General features: G+C 36.4%; 1 protein-coding gene across 1 annotated transcript in view; it reads right to left on the reverse strand.

Moving 5' to 3' along the window:
* LOC110455469 (fibrinolytic enzyme, isozyme C-like) overlaps nt 1–2,291 on the reverse strand; it is a 7,167-nt gene extending 4,876 nt beyond the window's left edge. The window contains exons 1-2 of the mRNA XM_021505629.1: nt 2,185–2,291; nt 302–426 (exon numbers count right to left, since the gene is read on the reverse strand). Coding sequence (XP_021361304.1) covers nt 302–426; nt 2,185–2,224 — 165 coding nt within the window. The 5' untranslated portion in view covers nt 2,225–2,291. The remainder of the gene's footprint in view (nt 1–301; nt 427–2,184) is intronic.
* Between the last annotated feature and the right edge of the window lie 11,213 nt (nt 2,292–13,504).

The following is a 13,504-nucleotide window of genomic DNA, read 5'->3' on the forward strand; positions in this document are numbered from 1 at the left end:
CACACTTGTTAATTTTAAAAGGGCAGATAGGATTTTGTGAAGATATGGATTAAAAAAGAGGTACGGATGGGAATATATAATGAATGTCAGAATATATATTTAGGTGAAGTTAAGTGAAGGAATGGAATAGATGTGACCTGACGCGGTCAGGTGTAAGTGATGAGGGTACGTAATTAGTGTCCTAATCAGGTCATGTGTTAGTGAGGAAGGCGTGTAATATGTGTCTGAACAGGTGTTAATTTGTGACAATGTGTAATATTATGTGACTGAGCCAAGTCTTGTATTGATGCCGTGTACGTACCTGTTCTACCTCTTTAGCGGCCTTGATCAGATCCTCGGAAGGGTGTCTTGGTGCTAGGGCGCCATTGATCAGATCCTCGGAAGGATGTCTTGGTGCTAGGACGGTTTTGGGCACGGCCCATGACTCTGTGGATATACATGTTAGACTTTTATCATATTTATAATTTTCAACAGATAAAAGAGACTTCGACTCATGGTTGAAATAGCTGAAAAAGACCCATATATTTTAAAACGTAGTATTTACATTTTGCAGTTTAATGTATATGGGGGAATGACTACATTTTGAAAAGTAAATATACTAATTGAACGGTTTTGTTTATGTCGTGACTTGCATGCCATGAAGCAGGTATAACTGAAGATGCAGTAAATATCCCTTTCAGATTATGTGTTAACGTTAACAAGATTCTGGTTATCGTCAGTGTATTTTTTATTAGACATTTAATCTGAGAGCTACATTTATAAAAGCCTCGTCAATAAAACAATATTGACATAGCAGCAATCTCACGAGACTTAAGTATCCAGAGTATGCAAACATCGTTTAGAAGCCGAGAGGCATTTGTCACATAGTTAAGAATGAAAAGCTGTAATAACCAAAAATCACAACTTGATTTGTAGTTGCAGTAATGATTTTGATTACATTAATAGGTCAACGATAGCCTATATAGAAAGATGTAACACACAAACGGGACCCAGTGAAGTCAAGTTCTATTCTTAGGTTTCAAGAAAGGGGTGAGTAACAATTACATATGTCTATACAAAATAATAATATTTGGTCTAAACCCAATTAATCGAAATATCATTTCCTGCAATCTCAGTGGCGATCATCTTCCTAACGAATGGCAACTAAAGCTTTCAGTGTTTGAAGCTATATCAGAACCGGTTATGAAACTCAGTAAGGTTATATGGGGAATTATATGAGGAAAATGCAAGAAAAGAAAGAGTAACGACAAGATTATTTTTTTCGATTATTTCAGAAAAGAAATTCGTCAAAGGAACCTGACAAGAATGAAAAGGTTAATGGGTTAATGTGTGTTTGAATAATTAAGATGATAATGTACCAAATACTTTCGTTCAAGAAATAAAAAACCAGCTATCAGATAGTGAAGTTCTTAAAGCTATCAATATTTCAACCGCAATTTTATTTGAAAGAAAAATAATATAGCCATGAACTATAATTATTGTTATATTGTTATAATAACGTATCTTTATATCATGGGATGACTATCAAAAAATTGTTTTTATCTCATAATGTACTGTTATCTATTGAATATAACCATGCCAGATTTTTTGGCATATTAACCCATGTAATATGACCTATCAGCCCTGTGATTGGTTAAAGTTTCAACTGTTTCAATTGTGATGTCACGCCTAGAACAAGTGCATCACATCACAGACTTACGCAATGGAGTCAAAATGGCGGCTTTTTACATTTCAAGGTTGCATGAAAATTGTCGTTTTACACGAATAAATGCCACAAATCTTGAGTATGTAGTAAAAAGGATCTTACACTCGTTTTCATTTCATATGGAATTTATGAAAACCGTCACGAATTTTTCATTTTAGCTCGCCAGAGGCTCGCTAAATGGAAAGATTCTTAGACTCGTTTCATAAATCTCATATAAAATGGAAACTCAAGTAAGATCATATATATATTTCATGTATATTGTCTGTCATTATCTACTGATCAATGAGTATCTTATTAAAGATGAAAAGTTGTTTTGTCATGTCCTCTTGTATTGTTAAATATGCTATATCATATATCAAGGTCGGCAGGTGATATTATTCACGATTTTAAGAAAGGACAGTACAAATAATTAGTTAAAAGTTAAAAAAGTGTGCATAGTGAACATGCAAAGTAAATTTATAATTAAGATTATCACTTACCAGCTACAAGCGAGAGACAAATGAGGAGAAGTCCGTTCATCCTTACGTTCAACAGCCGATGTTGCTACCTGTGTGCAGTCCCGTTCGGCGAGCTTTCCTTTTATCCTACCTGGTCAAGCTGGTCAAGTGACCCTTATACCTGGACAGGTCATCCAGCATCTGTAATTTCCCACGTACCCCCACACGTCGAGAGGTGTACAGCTGCCGAACCTCCCCTTCACCTGACACGATTTGTACCAATCATTAAGGAACCCTCCACTTATTTTTATGTTAAGTACAGTGTTTCAGGCGTTTTCTTTGGTTTGTCCTCTTTGGGAGATGGACATCTGTTATAAGTCCAGAATCAGCAATATAAATAAATAAAGGTACTGAGTGTCAATAGTTCAACAAATTTTAATTTATTTTGATTTACTGTTTTTTTCTGACAAATAATGAACCAAACCATTGGTATGGTACATGCAACTGGACAACACGTGTCTTTAATAAAAAAAAATCTAAGAAAACTGTGATTGAAATTAAAGCCAAGGAATGGTGCTTTTGACGTTTCCTTCGATTCCTATCCCAATTTTCCATCCAACAGTATTTAGATAACATTTCAAGAGGCAAAGCTCTCTGTAGACATTGTTAAAGTCGACATACAGTTAATAGTATAAGTTCATTACCACGATTATTTCTTATGGACTCTTTACCTTCAGTGGTATTTGAATTAATGTAATAAAAAACATTCTACATGATAAATTAAGTTAACTAATTTGATACGTAAAACATGTATGCCTCGTGTCCTGTCAAGGTCTCAACATGAAATTCTACGACACCAAATCGCCCAGCCGAGAACCAGCGACGATAGCTGTAACTGCACCACGATCGCCTTAAACAGGAAGTTAGGATATAGTTACAAATTGATGATCAGAGATCAAGGCACTCATGATCCGAGATCAAGGTTATGATATCATCAATAGACGATTTGTCACCATGATCATGTCGAGGGTACATTGTTGTACATGTGTAAGGCTTTTGAACATCCCAACATTTTCAGTGGATGGGGTTATGGTTGAAATCCACAAACAAGCCGGCGACTTGGACCAACAGAACTCAGTCACCTCCGAAAACAAGAGATCACATAGAGATATTTGGTCCCACAATTGTAAGTACTTCATTTGTTCTAAGTAAGTTCTTTGTTTCATATTCTTTAGAACTATAGACGTAATCTAGTCAGTTCAGCCTAAAAATGTCCAGACCTCGATATAATTGCAGCCTACAATAATTGATTTCTGTATTTCAACTGAAAAACATATTACAATTAAGGAAAAGTAATTTTCATCGTTTTAAGGACAAAGAAAATAATGAATATATTGCATTTAAACAATCCCTAAGAGTTATATGTAACTCTCATTTGTAACAAACAAACAAAACATATAAAAAATCAATACATAAACAAAGTTAAGCCTTAATTGAAAGATAAATCAACTTATGATTAATTGATTTTTACGGTTAGGTCAAAATTACATGACCAGACGAGTTCATCATACCACAACTAAACCTTCACTTCCTTTAAGTGTTGCACACAAAGAAAATGATATTAGGATCTTTGAAGTCTTGCTTGTGTTAATTTTGATATGCAAGTTGCAGAAATCGACATATCAAGAAATTTGGCTAAAACAGCTCAAATCAGCCCTGATGTTGATCATTGTTTAGACAGATCAAGTATTCACGGCAATATTGCTTCTAAGATTAAATAGTAATATTTTTTCTGTCTTTAAAAATACACCAATAGCTTTTTTAAAGAATGTATTTTCATCTCTAAAATCCCACTATACGGAAGAATGAGATACTACACTTAAAAGTAAGTCAAATATAGGATTTTCATTACTTCCCAAAGAGGGTGAAAGCATTTTCCCAAAGGCGGATTTCTTAATGATTTTCTGTCATAATACAATTATTCATATGTAAGAGTTATATCAAAGTCAATACTAAATTTATTGGACTATTATCTAAAGTAGGTTGAGGTTATTCGCAAACTTTGATGAGCTCTATCCCAGGAAGTCACCAGCCAAATATTATAAATATATGCCTTTTAATTCTTCATCATAAGTCGTTAAACCGTTTGACATATTTGAACGCTGTGACCTTGAAAGTAAGTCAAGGTCATTTTCATATGCAAACTTTGTTTGGCTCTTTCCTAGGAAATAACCAGCCAAATATTAAGGTTTTATATCTTCCAGTTCTTCAGAAGAAGTTGTTCTAAGCGTTAGACATATCTGACTCATGTGACCTTGAAAGTTGGTCAAGGTCATTTTCATTCTCAAACTTTGTTGGGCTCTTTCCTAGGAAGCTTCCAGCCAAATATTAAGGTTCTATACCTTCCAGTTCTTCCGAAGAAGTTGTTTGAACTGTTTGACATATCTGCCTCATGTGATCTTAAAAGTGGGTCAAGGTCATTTTCATTCTCAAACTTTGTTGGGCTCTTTCCCAGGAAGTCACCAGCCAAATATTTAGGTTCTATAACTTTCAGTTCTTCAGAAGAAGTCGTTTTAAGCATTAGACATATCTGACTCCTGTGACCTTGAAAGTAAGTCAAGGTCATTTTCGTTTTCAAACTTTGTCGGGCTCTATCCCAGGAAGCCACCTGCCAAATATAAAGATCCTATACCTTTCGGTTCTCAGAAGAAGTCGTTCGGCTTATTCCATGGAAGCTACGTACCAATTGTCATTTCTCTAAACCATTCGGTATTTTAGAAGTAGTTGTTTGAAGGTTTTTACATATTTGACCCCTGTGACCTTGAAAGTAGGTCAAGGTCATTCATATGAACAAACTTGGTACTCCTTTATCCCAGCATGCTATTAGCCATATATCTTCACCCTATGTCTGTTCGTTATTGAGAAAAAAATGGTTTAAAGATTTTAACACATTTGACCCCTGTGACCTTGAAAGTCGGTCAAGGTCATTTTTATTTGCAAACTTTGTTTGGCTAATTCCAAGGAAGCCACTAGTTAAATACAATGTCACTAGGCATTTCAGTATTTCAGAAGAAGTCGTTTGAAGGTTTTGAGATATTTGACCTCTATGACCTTTAAAGTAGGTCAAGGTCATTTTTATTCGCATACTCTTTTTGGCTTTTACCAAGGAAGCTACCAGGTAATTCTCATATCTCTAGGCTTTTACGTGTACCCACGGCCAGTATAAATATTACAAGGAAAGGTCAATACGACCGGTCTCTGTACGTGTACCCACGGCCAGTATAAATATTACAAGGAAACGTCAATACGACCGGTCTCTGTACGTGTACCCGCGGCCAGTATAAATATTACAAGGAAAGGTCAATACGACCGGTCTCTGTACGTTTACCCGCGGCCAATATAAATATTACAAAGAAAGGTCAATACGACCAGTCTCTGTACGTGTACCCACGGCCAGTATAAATATTACAAGGAAAGGTCAATACGACCGGTCTCTGTACGTGTACCCACGGCCAGTATAAATATTACAAGGAAACGTCAATACGACCGGTCTCTGTACGTGTACCCGCGGCCAGTATAAATATTACAAGGAAAGGTCAATACGACCGGTCTCTGTACGTGTACCCACGGCCAGTATAAATATTACAAGGAAAGGTCAATACGACCAGTCTCTGTACGTGTACCCACGGCCAGTATAAATATTACAAGGAAAGGTCAATACGACCGGTCTCTGTACGTGTACCCACGGCCAGTATAAATATTACAAGGAAAGGTCAATACTACCGGTCTCTGTACGTGTACCCACGGCCAGTATAAATATTACAAAGAAAGGTCAATACGACAGGTCTCTGTACGTGTACCCACGGCCAGTATAAATATTACAAGGAAAGGTCAATACTGCCGGTCTCTGTACGTGTACCCACAGCCAGTATAAATATTACAAGGAAAGGTCAATACGACAAGTCTCTTGTGTCTGATTATACTTATCCTTTTTATTTCATTCATTAACATTGTTTATTACACTAAAGACCTGAACTAACTGCAATTTACTAAGCTTTCGATGAGAACATTTCCTAATACAATTTTGACAGGTCCATTGGAGTAAAAAAATAGATTTTGTCTTCAATTACGGCAATATTGGCACAAGTAAACATTCTGTTAGGTCTCGAATGTTATCACGTTGACCTTTCTCTGTGTCAAGATAGATATGACTAAACACTTTATACGCTACATCAACAGGCTTGCATAAATCATGTTGTACACATACATTATCTATAATGTATATCAACACACCATGCGCTACTTGACTTATTCTATATCACATTTGTTTTTATTGTATAAATACATCGATATAACTATGTTCTATTGTTTTATATGTACAATTTTCCATCCTATTTCTATACCATCAAAACGCTAAGTATTTCAACATTTTAATTTCAACTAATACTTTATTACCTTCAGTTTTATTGTAATATATGAAAAAAAAAACCTTCTAATTTAAACTACGTCCACAAAATACACAAATCATCTCAGGACTACACTTTTCTTTACTCTTAGTAGCTTAATTCTAGCTTAATTATTACAAAAGTTAATGTGAACCTTTTCTATGTCCGGAGCTTAATGATGGTCTCGTATCGCACTTGCGTATCCTAAACACTGTCGATATATATGTCAGATACCGAACAATGTCTTAATACAAAACTTACTTCCTGATCAACAACATGCTTTAATGTGTTTTTTTTTTATATATATTTTTCTGTTATGATTTGATAACAGTCAAAGGAAGTTAAGCTCGTCAGTCACTTGTATATCTACATTATTACAGTGTATATATCTACATTATTACAGTGTATATATCTACATTATTACAGTGTATATATCCACATTTCGTTGAATCGCAATATTACCCCATTTCGTATAATCATTATTTTAGTTTCTTTTTCTGCATCAAGTTTTAACGTTCAAGTCCGTCAAATCTGACATACCACCGTGTTTTATATACAAAAGTAAAATTATTATCAAAATAAATGGTTTGATCAAATAATCCTACTGTCATCTGACACATCGTGATGCATGGGAATTAACACATATATTAACATACACTTGTATATCGAATTGGAGGACTTAATACAGATAATGAGGTAAATGCATTATTACATTTACTAAATAGTATTAAAAGTTATGTCTGTGGGTTTTTTGTGGACTTGTTTTTAGGGTTTGGGGTGGGTGGTGGGGGTGGTGGGTTGTATTTTTAGTCTTTTGTGGTGTTTCGTGCCACCCCTAAAGTACCCCATGATGTCTTACTGTTGTTCTTACCCCACTGCATGCTTCCCAGCTTCTCAACCACAAACACTACACCTTCAGAATGTTCTTGCCCTACATGACCATTTAGCAAGGGTTCAGCTGCACATGTAGTAACTGGAATGTAGACTGTGAAGATTAAATGATCTTTTGGTCAATATTGAACATCCGCCTCCTTAGAAATATTTTTAAACATGTATATGTCAGAACTTTAGTTTTTTTCACTCTTTTTGCACAAGCAAAGCTCATACTAAACTGGAAAACGTCTTTGTTCTCTTATTTTGAGAGCTTTCCTCAATATAGCCGATAGTTGCAGCTCACTAATATGTTACATTACGTTGCATGGGGGATAAATGTAAAAAAATAAAACTGACATCAAACTGTAATCAGTTTACGACTTACAGCCGAATTGTCATTTAGCAGGTGCCCGACTTTGTAAAAACTGCTGGACAAATTGAAAAAAAAATGGACCTTCTCATAGTATTTTCTCATCAATGGTTTTAATACACCCTAGTAAAGGTCGGGTCGTCCAGTTAAGATATACAAGATACAAGAAGCTTTATTTAGAGTCGCATACATATCAACATGGAACATTAGCTCTTGGGAGCTATTATTGCGACAAACACAAGTATATAAAATAACGATAACATAATGTAATAGTATTAGTAGTAATGAGTTAATATAAATAGCATAGCAGACAATTTTTTCATTTCAGAAAAATACACGGTAATATTACATGTAAGTTAGAATCACTTGCACAAATTTTTTTTAATATTATCACAAGGCTTGACACTTATCTATATTATGTTTTTGTATATAAAATTCAGAGGTTTGACACATATCTATGAACGATGTGTTTCTACACTGAATGTTAAAACACTATCTGTAATCTATACAAGTGTATTATACATACATGCTAATATAGCAAAGGGTAAAAATTGACATGGTATACGCTTCAGGTGATTTGGTCCTGAAACCCCGCGCGGGCGACAGTCGTCGCGCAGGTGAAGGGGATTAAAGGACCCACCGAGAAATCACCTGAGCAAAGTCGCGGGGGGCCGCCCCACGCGGATGAGCGTTGGGAATTAACTTGTCGATCGGCATCTAACTATTGTACTGTACATTGAATAGCACTGACAGTCCAGGATGCCCGAATGCTATATTTACATGCTGTATGCACGACTATTTCATGCAATACAATATAGTAGTCAGGGGCGTTTCTAGGATATGTGAAGGAGGGGGCGTAGAATGCAAGTCTTTGCCGAGCGGAGCGATGCGAAAAAAAAAATGGACCTTTTTTTTGCTAAATAATTGTGAAATGCACTAATGTAACGGTTCCTGATTTGGAGCATGTATATTTTATAGTTAAAGTGTCAGGGTGTTTATGTTTTTAATTAATGAATATGATAAATTGCCAAATTCAATACAATATTAGCAGATTACGATAGTTTTGTTGTGGGTTTTTTTTAAAGGGGGGGGGNNNNGGGGGGGCGTACCCCCATTACGCCCTCACCAGGACCCGCCCCTGGTAGTAAAACGTGGTAGGAACTTCCCTATACAGAACATGAGAAAGATATTGGAGTCACCATTGACAATAAATTAGCATTCAATGTACATATATCTGAAAAAATCAACAAAGCCAACTCTGCCATCGGAGGTCGTAATGTCACGAACAGTCCGAGCATTTGAACATAGCCTTGACCGTCATTGGAAGAACCAGCCACTTGTGTATAACCACAGGGAAGCCATCGAAGTCACTCATACTAATGGTCATTGATTGAACTTTAACGAAAATATCACATTTGAACATTTAAAAATTGCGATATACAAGAGACACCACGCATATACGTACCAACATTTTTATTTTTGAACCACACTCATTCAATTCACAATGTTACTGCAATATAATTACTTATCATTGAACATCTGTTCTTTATGGAACTGTGCAGCTATCTGTAATGGACTCGCAAAAAATACTCAGAAATCATGTTATCAATATGTTTAACCAACTAAATGTACTATTGTAACTTTTATAATTGAGTTGACAGCAGAGGAAATTGTACAATTTCCTACAGTCAGAATAAATCTGTGTATCTGTGTATCTGTGTGGTACGTCCGAAAAAATATCATTTGCGTTCACGTCAGATTATCAGGTGGAAATCGGTCTGCTTTCGACGACCTAGTTACAGGTGGCGCTGTTGATGTACATTGCGATGTCAATCAGGTGAAGCCGAGTAACGGAGATGTGTAAAATTCTTCCATTTTTGTGAGTGTACACTTTGTTTGAAAGTTTATAGGGAAATATTACGAACCAGTGGCCTTCGAACTTGACAGATGTATTTGGAGATATGCTTTCAACCCTAGAATTAAATATTTCGTCCAAATGTGACTGATTTTGGCTAGTCCATATTCTAACAGAGGGTAAAAAGCGTTTGCAACACTACAGGTACCGGCGGCGACCCTTGACCCACAGCAGGTTGCTAACAGGGTGTCTCAAGTTGTCAAGCATGGTTAGCTTTACCATTCTACTCGTGTGTTATTTTTGGACATATTCATCTTTAATGTATAAACAGGAAACTGTACTTAAAAAATTATAGAAGAATCTGGAACAATTTTTAATTCTAACGGAAAGAAGAGTCCAAGCGCTGGTTATTGTTTTGGCTAGTAAAAAAGGACGTTAGTGTCTCAAATATTAGACAAGCCTGCCAGATCATTTGATGAGGTGAACTGTGACCTTGCTACTGACAATTACGCAAGAAGTTGAAGAACAAATATTGCTGCAATCTCATGTCATAGTTTATTATTGTTATTTTTATCGTGCAGGCGCGTAGCTTTCTAGCTATATGCAAATGAGTACACATAATTTTGATGAGTAAAAACATATTTAATATACGTGTATTTCAAACCTTTATAAAGTAAAGTAAAAAAAATAAAAAAAATCGCAATAAATACGTTTCCTAACTTTTTTTCCCAAATTAAAATCAGGTACATAAATTACGTCTGCTTAAATCTAATCGCCAAATTTCAACAAAACACGAGAATTTGATCCAGAGACCTTGAATTCAAAAACTTTCCTTTGGGAGGCCAACCCCCAACTGGGTCTCGCACCCCCCACTAATTGTGCTACACTTATCATAAAAGCAATTAAGCAATTAACTTTAAACCGTAGTTTCTCCCACCTGTGTTTAACACCTGCCAATCAAACTGTTTTGATACAATGGAAAGTACCTTACCTGGACGACAATACAATATACCCCCGCCCCCCTCCAAACAGGTGTGAAACTCTCGGTACCTGCTTTTCGCCTTGTTGTTGTCTCCGATTGATACACACGGAATAAAATAAGATTAGGTAACTTGAAATTAGCGAAGTCCATGTTACAGGTAGGAGAAACCATATTAAACATTTATTTAAAGTGTAGACTTGTAAGGACCAATATTTTCATTCTGTTCATCATTTCATACAACCGTCTTTTATATTTTTCATTTTTATGAACACAAAAAAAAACCCCACGAAAATTTGGGGAATTGATTGGACGGCACCTCGACGATATACACCATCTAATCAGTCGCATGATGCGGTGTATTGCGTAAGCTCCGCCCATTATGACAGGAGGGCTACTGTGATGAGGTGTGATTGACGTTTCAGACCAACCAATAATTTTGGGTGATTTCACAGTGCAGGGACAGTCGGCTAAACTTATGTTGATAAGTTAACTGTGATATCATTTTATACAATTTATACTAAACGGAGACACTTATAATGATGTGTTAATTAACGTACCGGTCCTTTTCAATTATAATCTAGATTGTTTAAAGGGGAAATCGTGTAATCCGACACACTTGCACATCGTAAATGTTGCCCCAATATACGTCTATTGGACAAAGACGAAATGTTTATCACGTTACAAGACAATGCTACTTTATATTAAGCATAAATGGGTAATTTTAAATAGATCTCGTGGAACTCGTTTCTTTTTAAATATCCACTACAAGACGGGTTTCCCCCCCTAGTATGTGCTGGCGTTATTTCTTTTCCGTTCGGGAATTCAAGTAGCGCTTTTTGTTCGGTGTGCCGATTGTAAATGTACATCTGTGGTACCGTAGACAGGAACAGCGGCCACAGCAGACACATGCAACTAACCACTCTAAGCCAAATTCTGTAAATAAACATGTTTTTAAATTTAAAAAACCTTGGTTCACGAAGGACTGTAAGTCTGCGCGCCAAAATTATAGAAAAGCCAAACGATTATACAAAAAGTTTGGTAATGCTTACCTCAAAGAGGAAATGTATGTAAAGGAACGATTGTATAAAAAAACACTTAATCGTTGTGTCATCAAGCATAAGTTAGANGATTCAAGCAGCTCACGATCCAGTTTTTAGAAATCTTATACAAATGTAAATAACTTTTAAAATCTCCAGACTCCGGAGTACCGTGTACATGTGCATGTGGTGAGGGACATTGTTCCTGTTTTATTGGATACATATCGTGAATTTTAATGGACCAACCCAAATAGTGTTTTTTATGACTTTTTAATCCATATATGATATACCAATCACTCTCCAGGATCCCTGGACAGCTCCTATACGAAAGGAGGACAAGACACTACAACAAGATAAGTCGCATGATGCGGTATATTGCGTAAGTTCCGCCCATTATGACAGGAGGGCTACTGTGCTGAGGTGTGATTGACGTTTCAGACCAACCAATAATTTTGGGTGATTTCACAGTGCAGGGACAGTCGGCTTGTCCGCCTCGGTAGATTTTTCAATAAACTTATGTTGATCAGTTAACTGTGATAACATTTTATACAATTTATACTTAACGGAGACACTTATGATGATGTGTTAATTAACGTACCGGTCCTTTTCAATTATAATCTAGATTGTTTAAAGGGGAAATAGTGTAATCCGACACTTGCACATCGTAAATGTTGCCCCAATATACGTCTATTGGACAAAGACGAAATGTTTATCACCAGGGGCGGGTCCAGGTGAGGGCGTAGTATCGTAATCTGCTCATATTGTATTGAATATGGCAATTTATCATATTTATTAATTAAGCACATAAACACCATGACACTTTAACTATAAAATATACATGCTCCAAGTCAGGAACCGTTACATTAGTGCATTTCACAATTATTTTATGTTTTTTAGCAAAAAAAGTCCATTTTTTATTTGATTCTACGCCCCCTCTTTCAAATTTCCTAGAAACGCCCCTGATCACGTTTTAAGCATAAAGGGGTAATTTTAAATAGATCTCGTGGAACTCGTTCCTTTTTAAATATCCACTACAAGACGGTTTCCCCCCCTAGTATGTGCTGGCGTTATTTCTTTTTCCGTTCGGGAAATTCAAGTAGCGTTTTCTGTTCGGTGTGCCGATTGTAACTGTACATCTGTGGTACCGTAGACAGGAACAGCGGCCACGGCAGACACATACATGGCAGAAGTTATTTACTGTATTTCTCTGTCCAGACTTAATCCCCATCACCCATGAACGCGGGATAGTCGCGGAGGGCTTATCAATGTAAAGCCGGTGGTCTACCTTGATATAGCCGGCGTTTCTTCTGCGATCATCCCGCGGCTACGAGCGACAGGGATTAAAATTTGTCGCTCGCCGGGCGACTGAGTACCAAATCATCTGACGTGTACTGTACACTAACATAGTGTGGATTAAAAAAAAACCCAGCATTTCATGTAGTAAAGAAGAATAAGATTAAGAGAGAAATTTGATTCAATACATAAAACATTATATTAATCAAAGCAATTTATATCACAGTCTATTTACCTAAAAATGCTAAACCTGATTTTAACACTAAAATGGTTAAAAGTCAGTCAGCAGAGGTGCGACAGATTGAACAGCTACAGATGGGTCCACTCCAGGTCGTGGATCATTCTCATGAAACCCGGAAAGTTGTCTACCTTCCGGAACTCATTTGGGAGAGTGTTCCACACCATAGTAGCCTCAAATGTGAAAGATTTTTGTCCAAACTTAACTGTTCTAACCCTAGGCACCTCTGCTGAATTCTCCTGTCTAAGTTTATAATTTGAAGACTTAAG

This window comes from Mizuhopecten yessoensis, unplaced genomic scaffold (genome assembly GCF_002113885.1).
Source record: "Mizuhopecten yessoensis strain PY_sf001 unplaced genomic scaffold, ASM211388v2 scaffold8229, whole genome shotgun sequence".
NCBI classification, from domain to species: domain Eukaryota; kingdom Metazoa; phylum Mollusca; class Bivalvia; order Pectinida; family Pectinidae; genus Mizuhopecten; species Mizuhopecten yessoensis.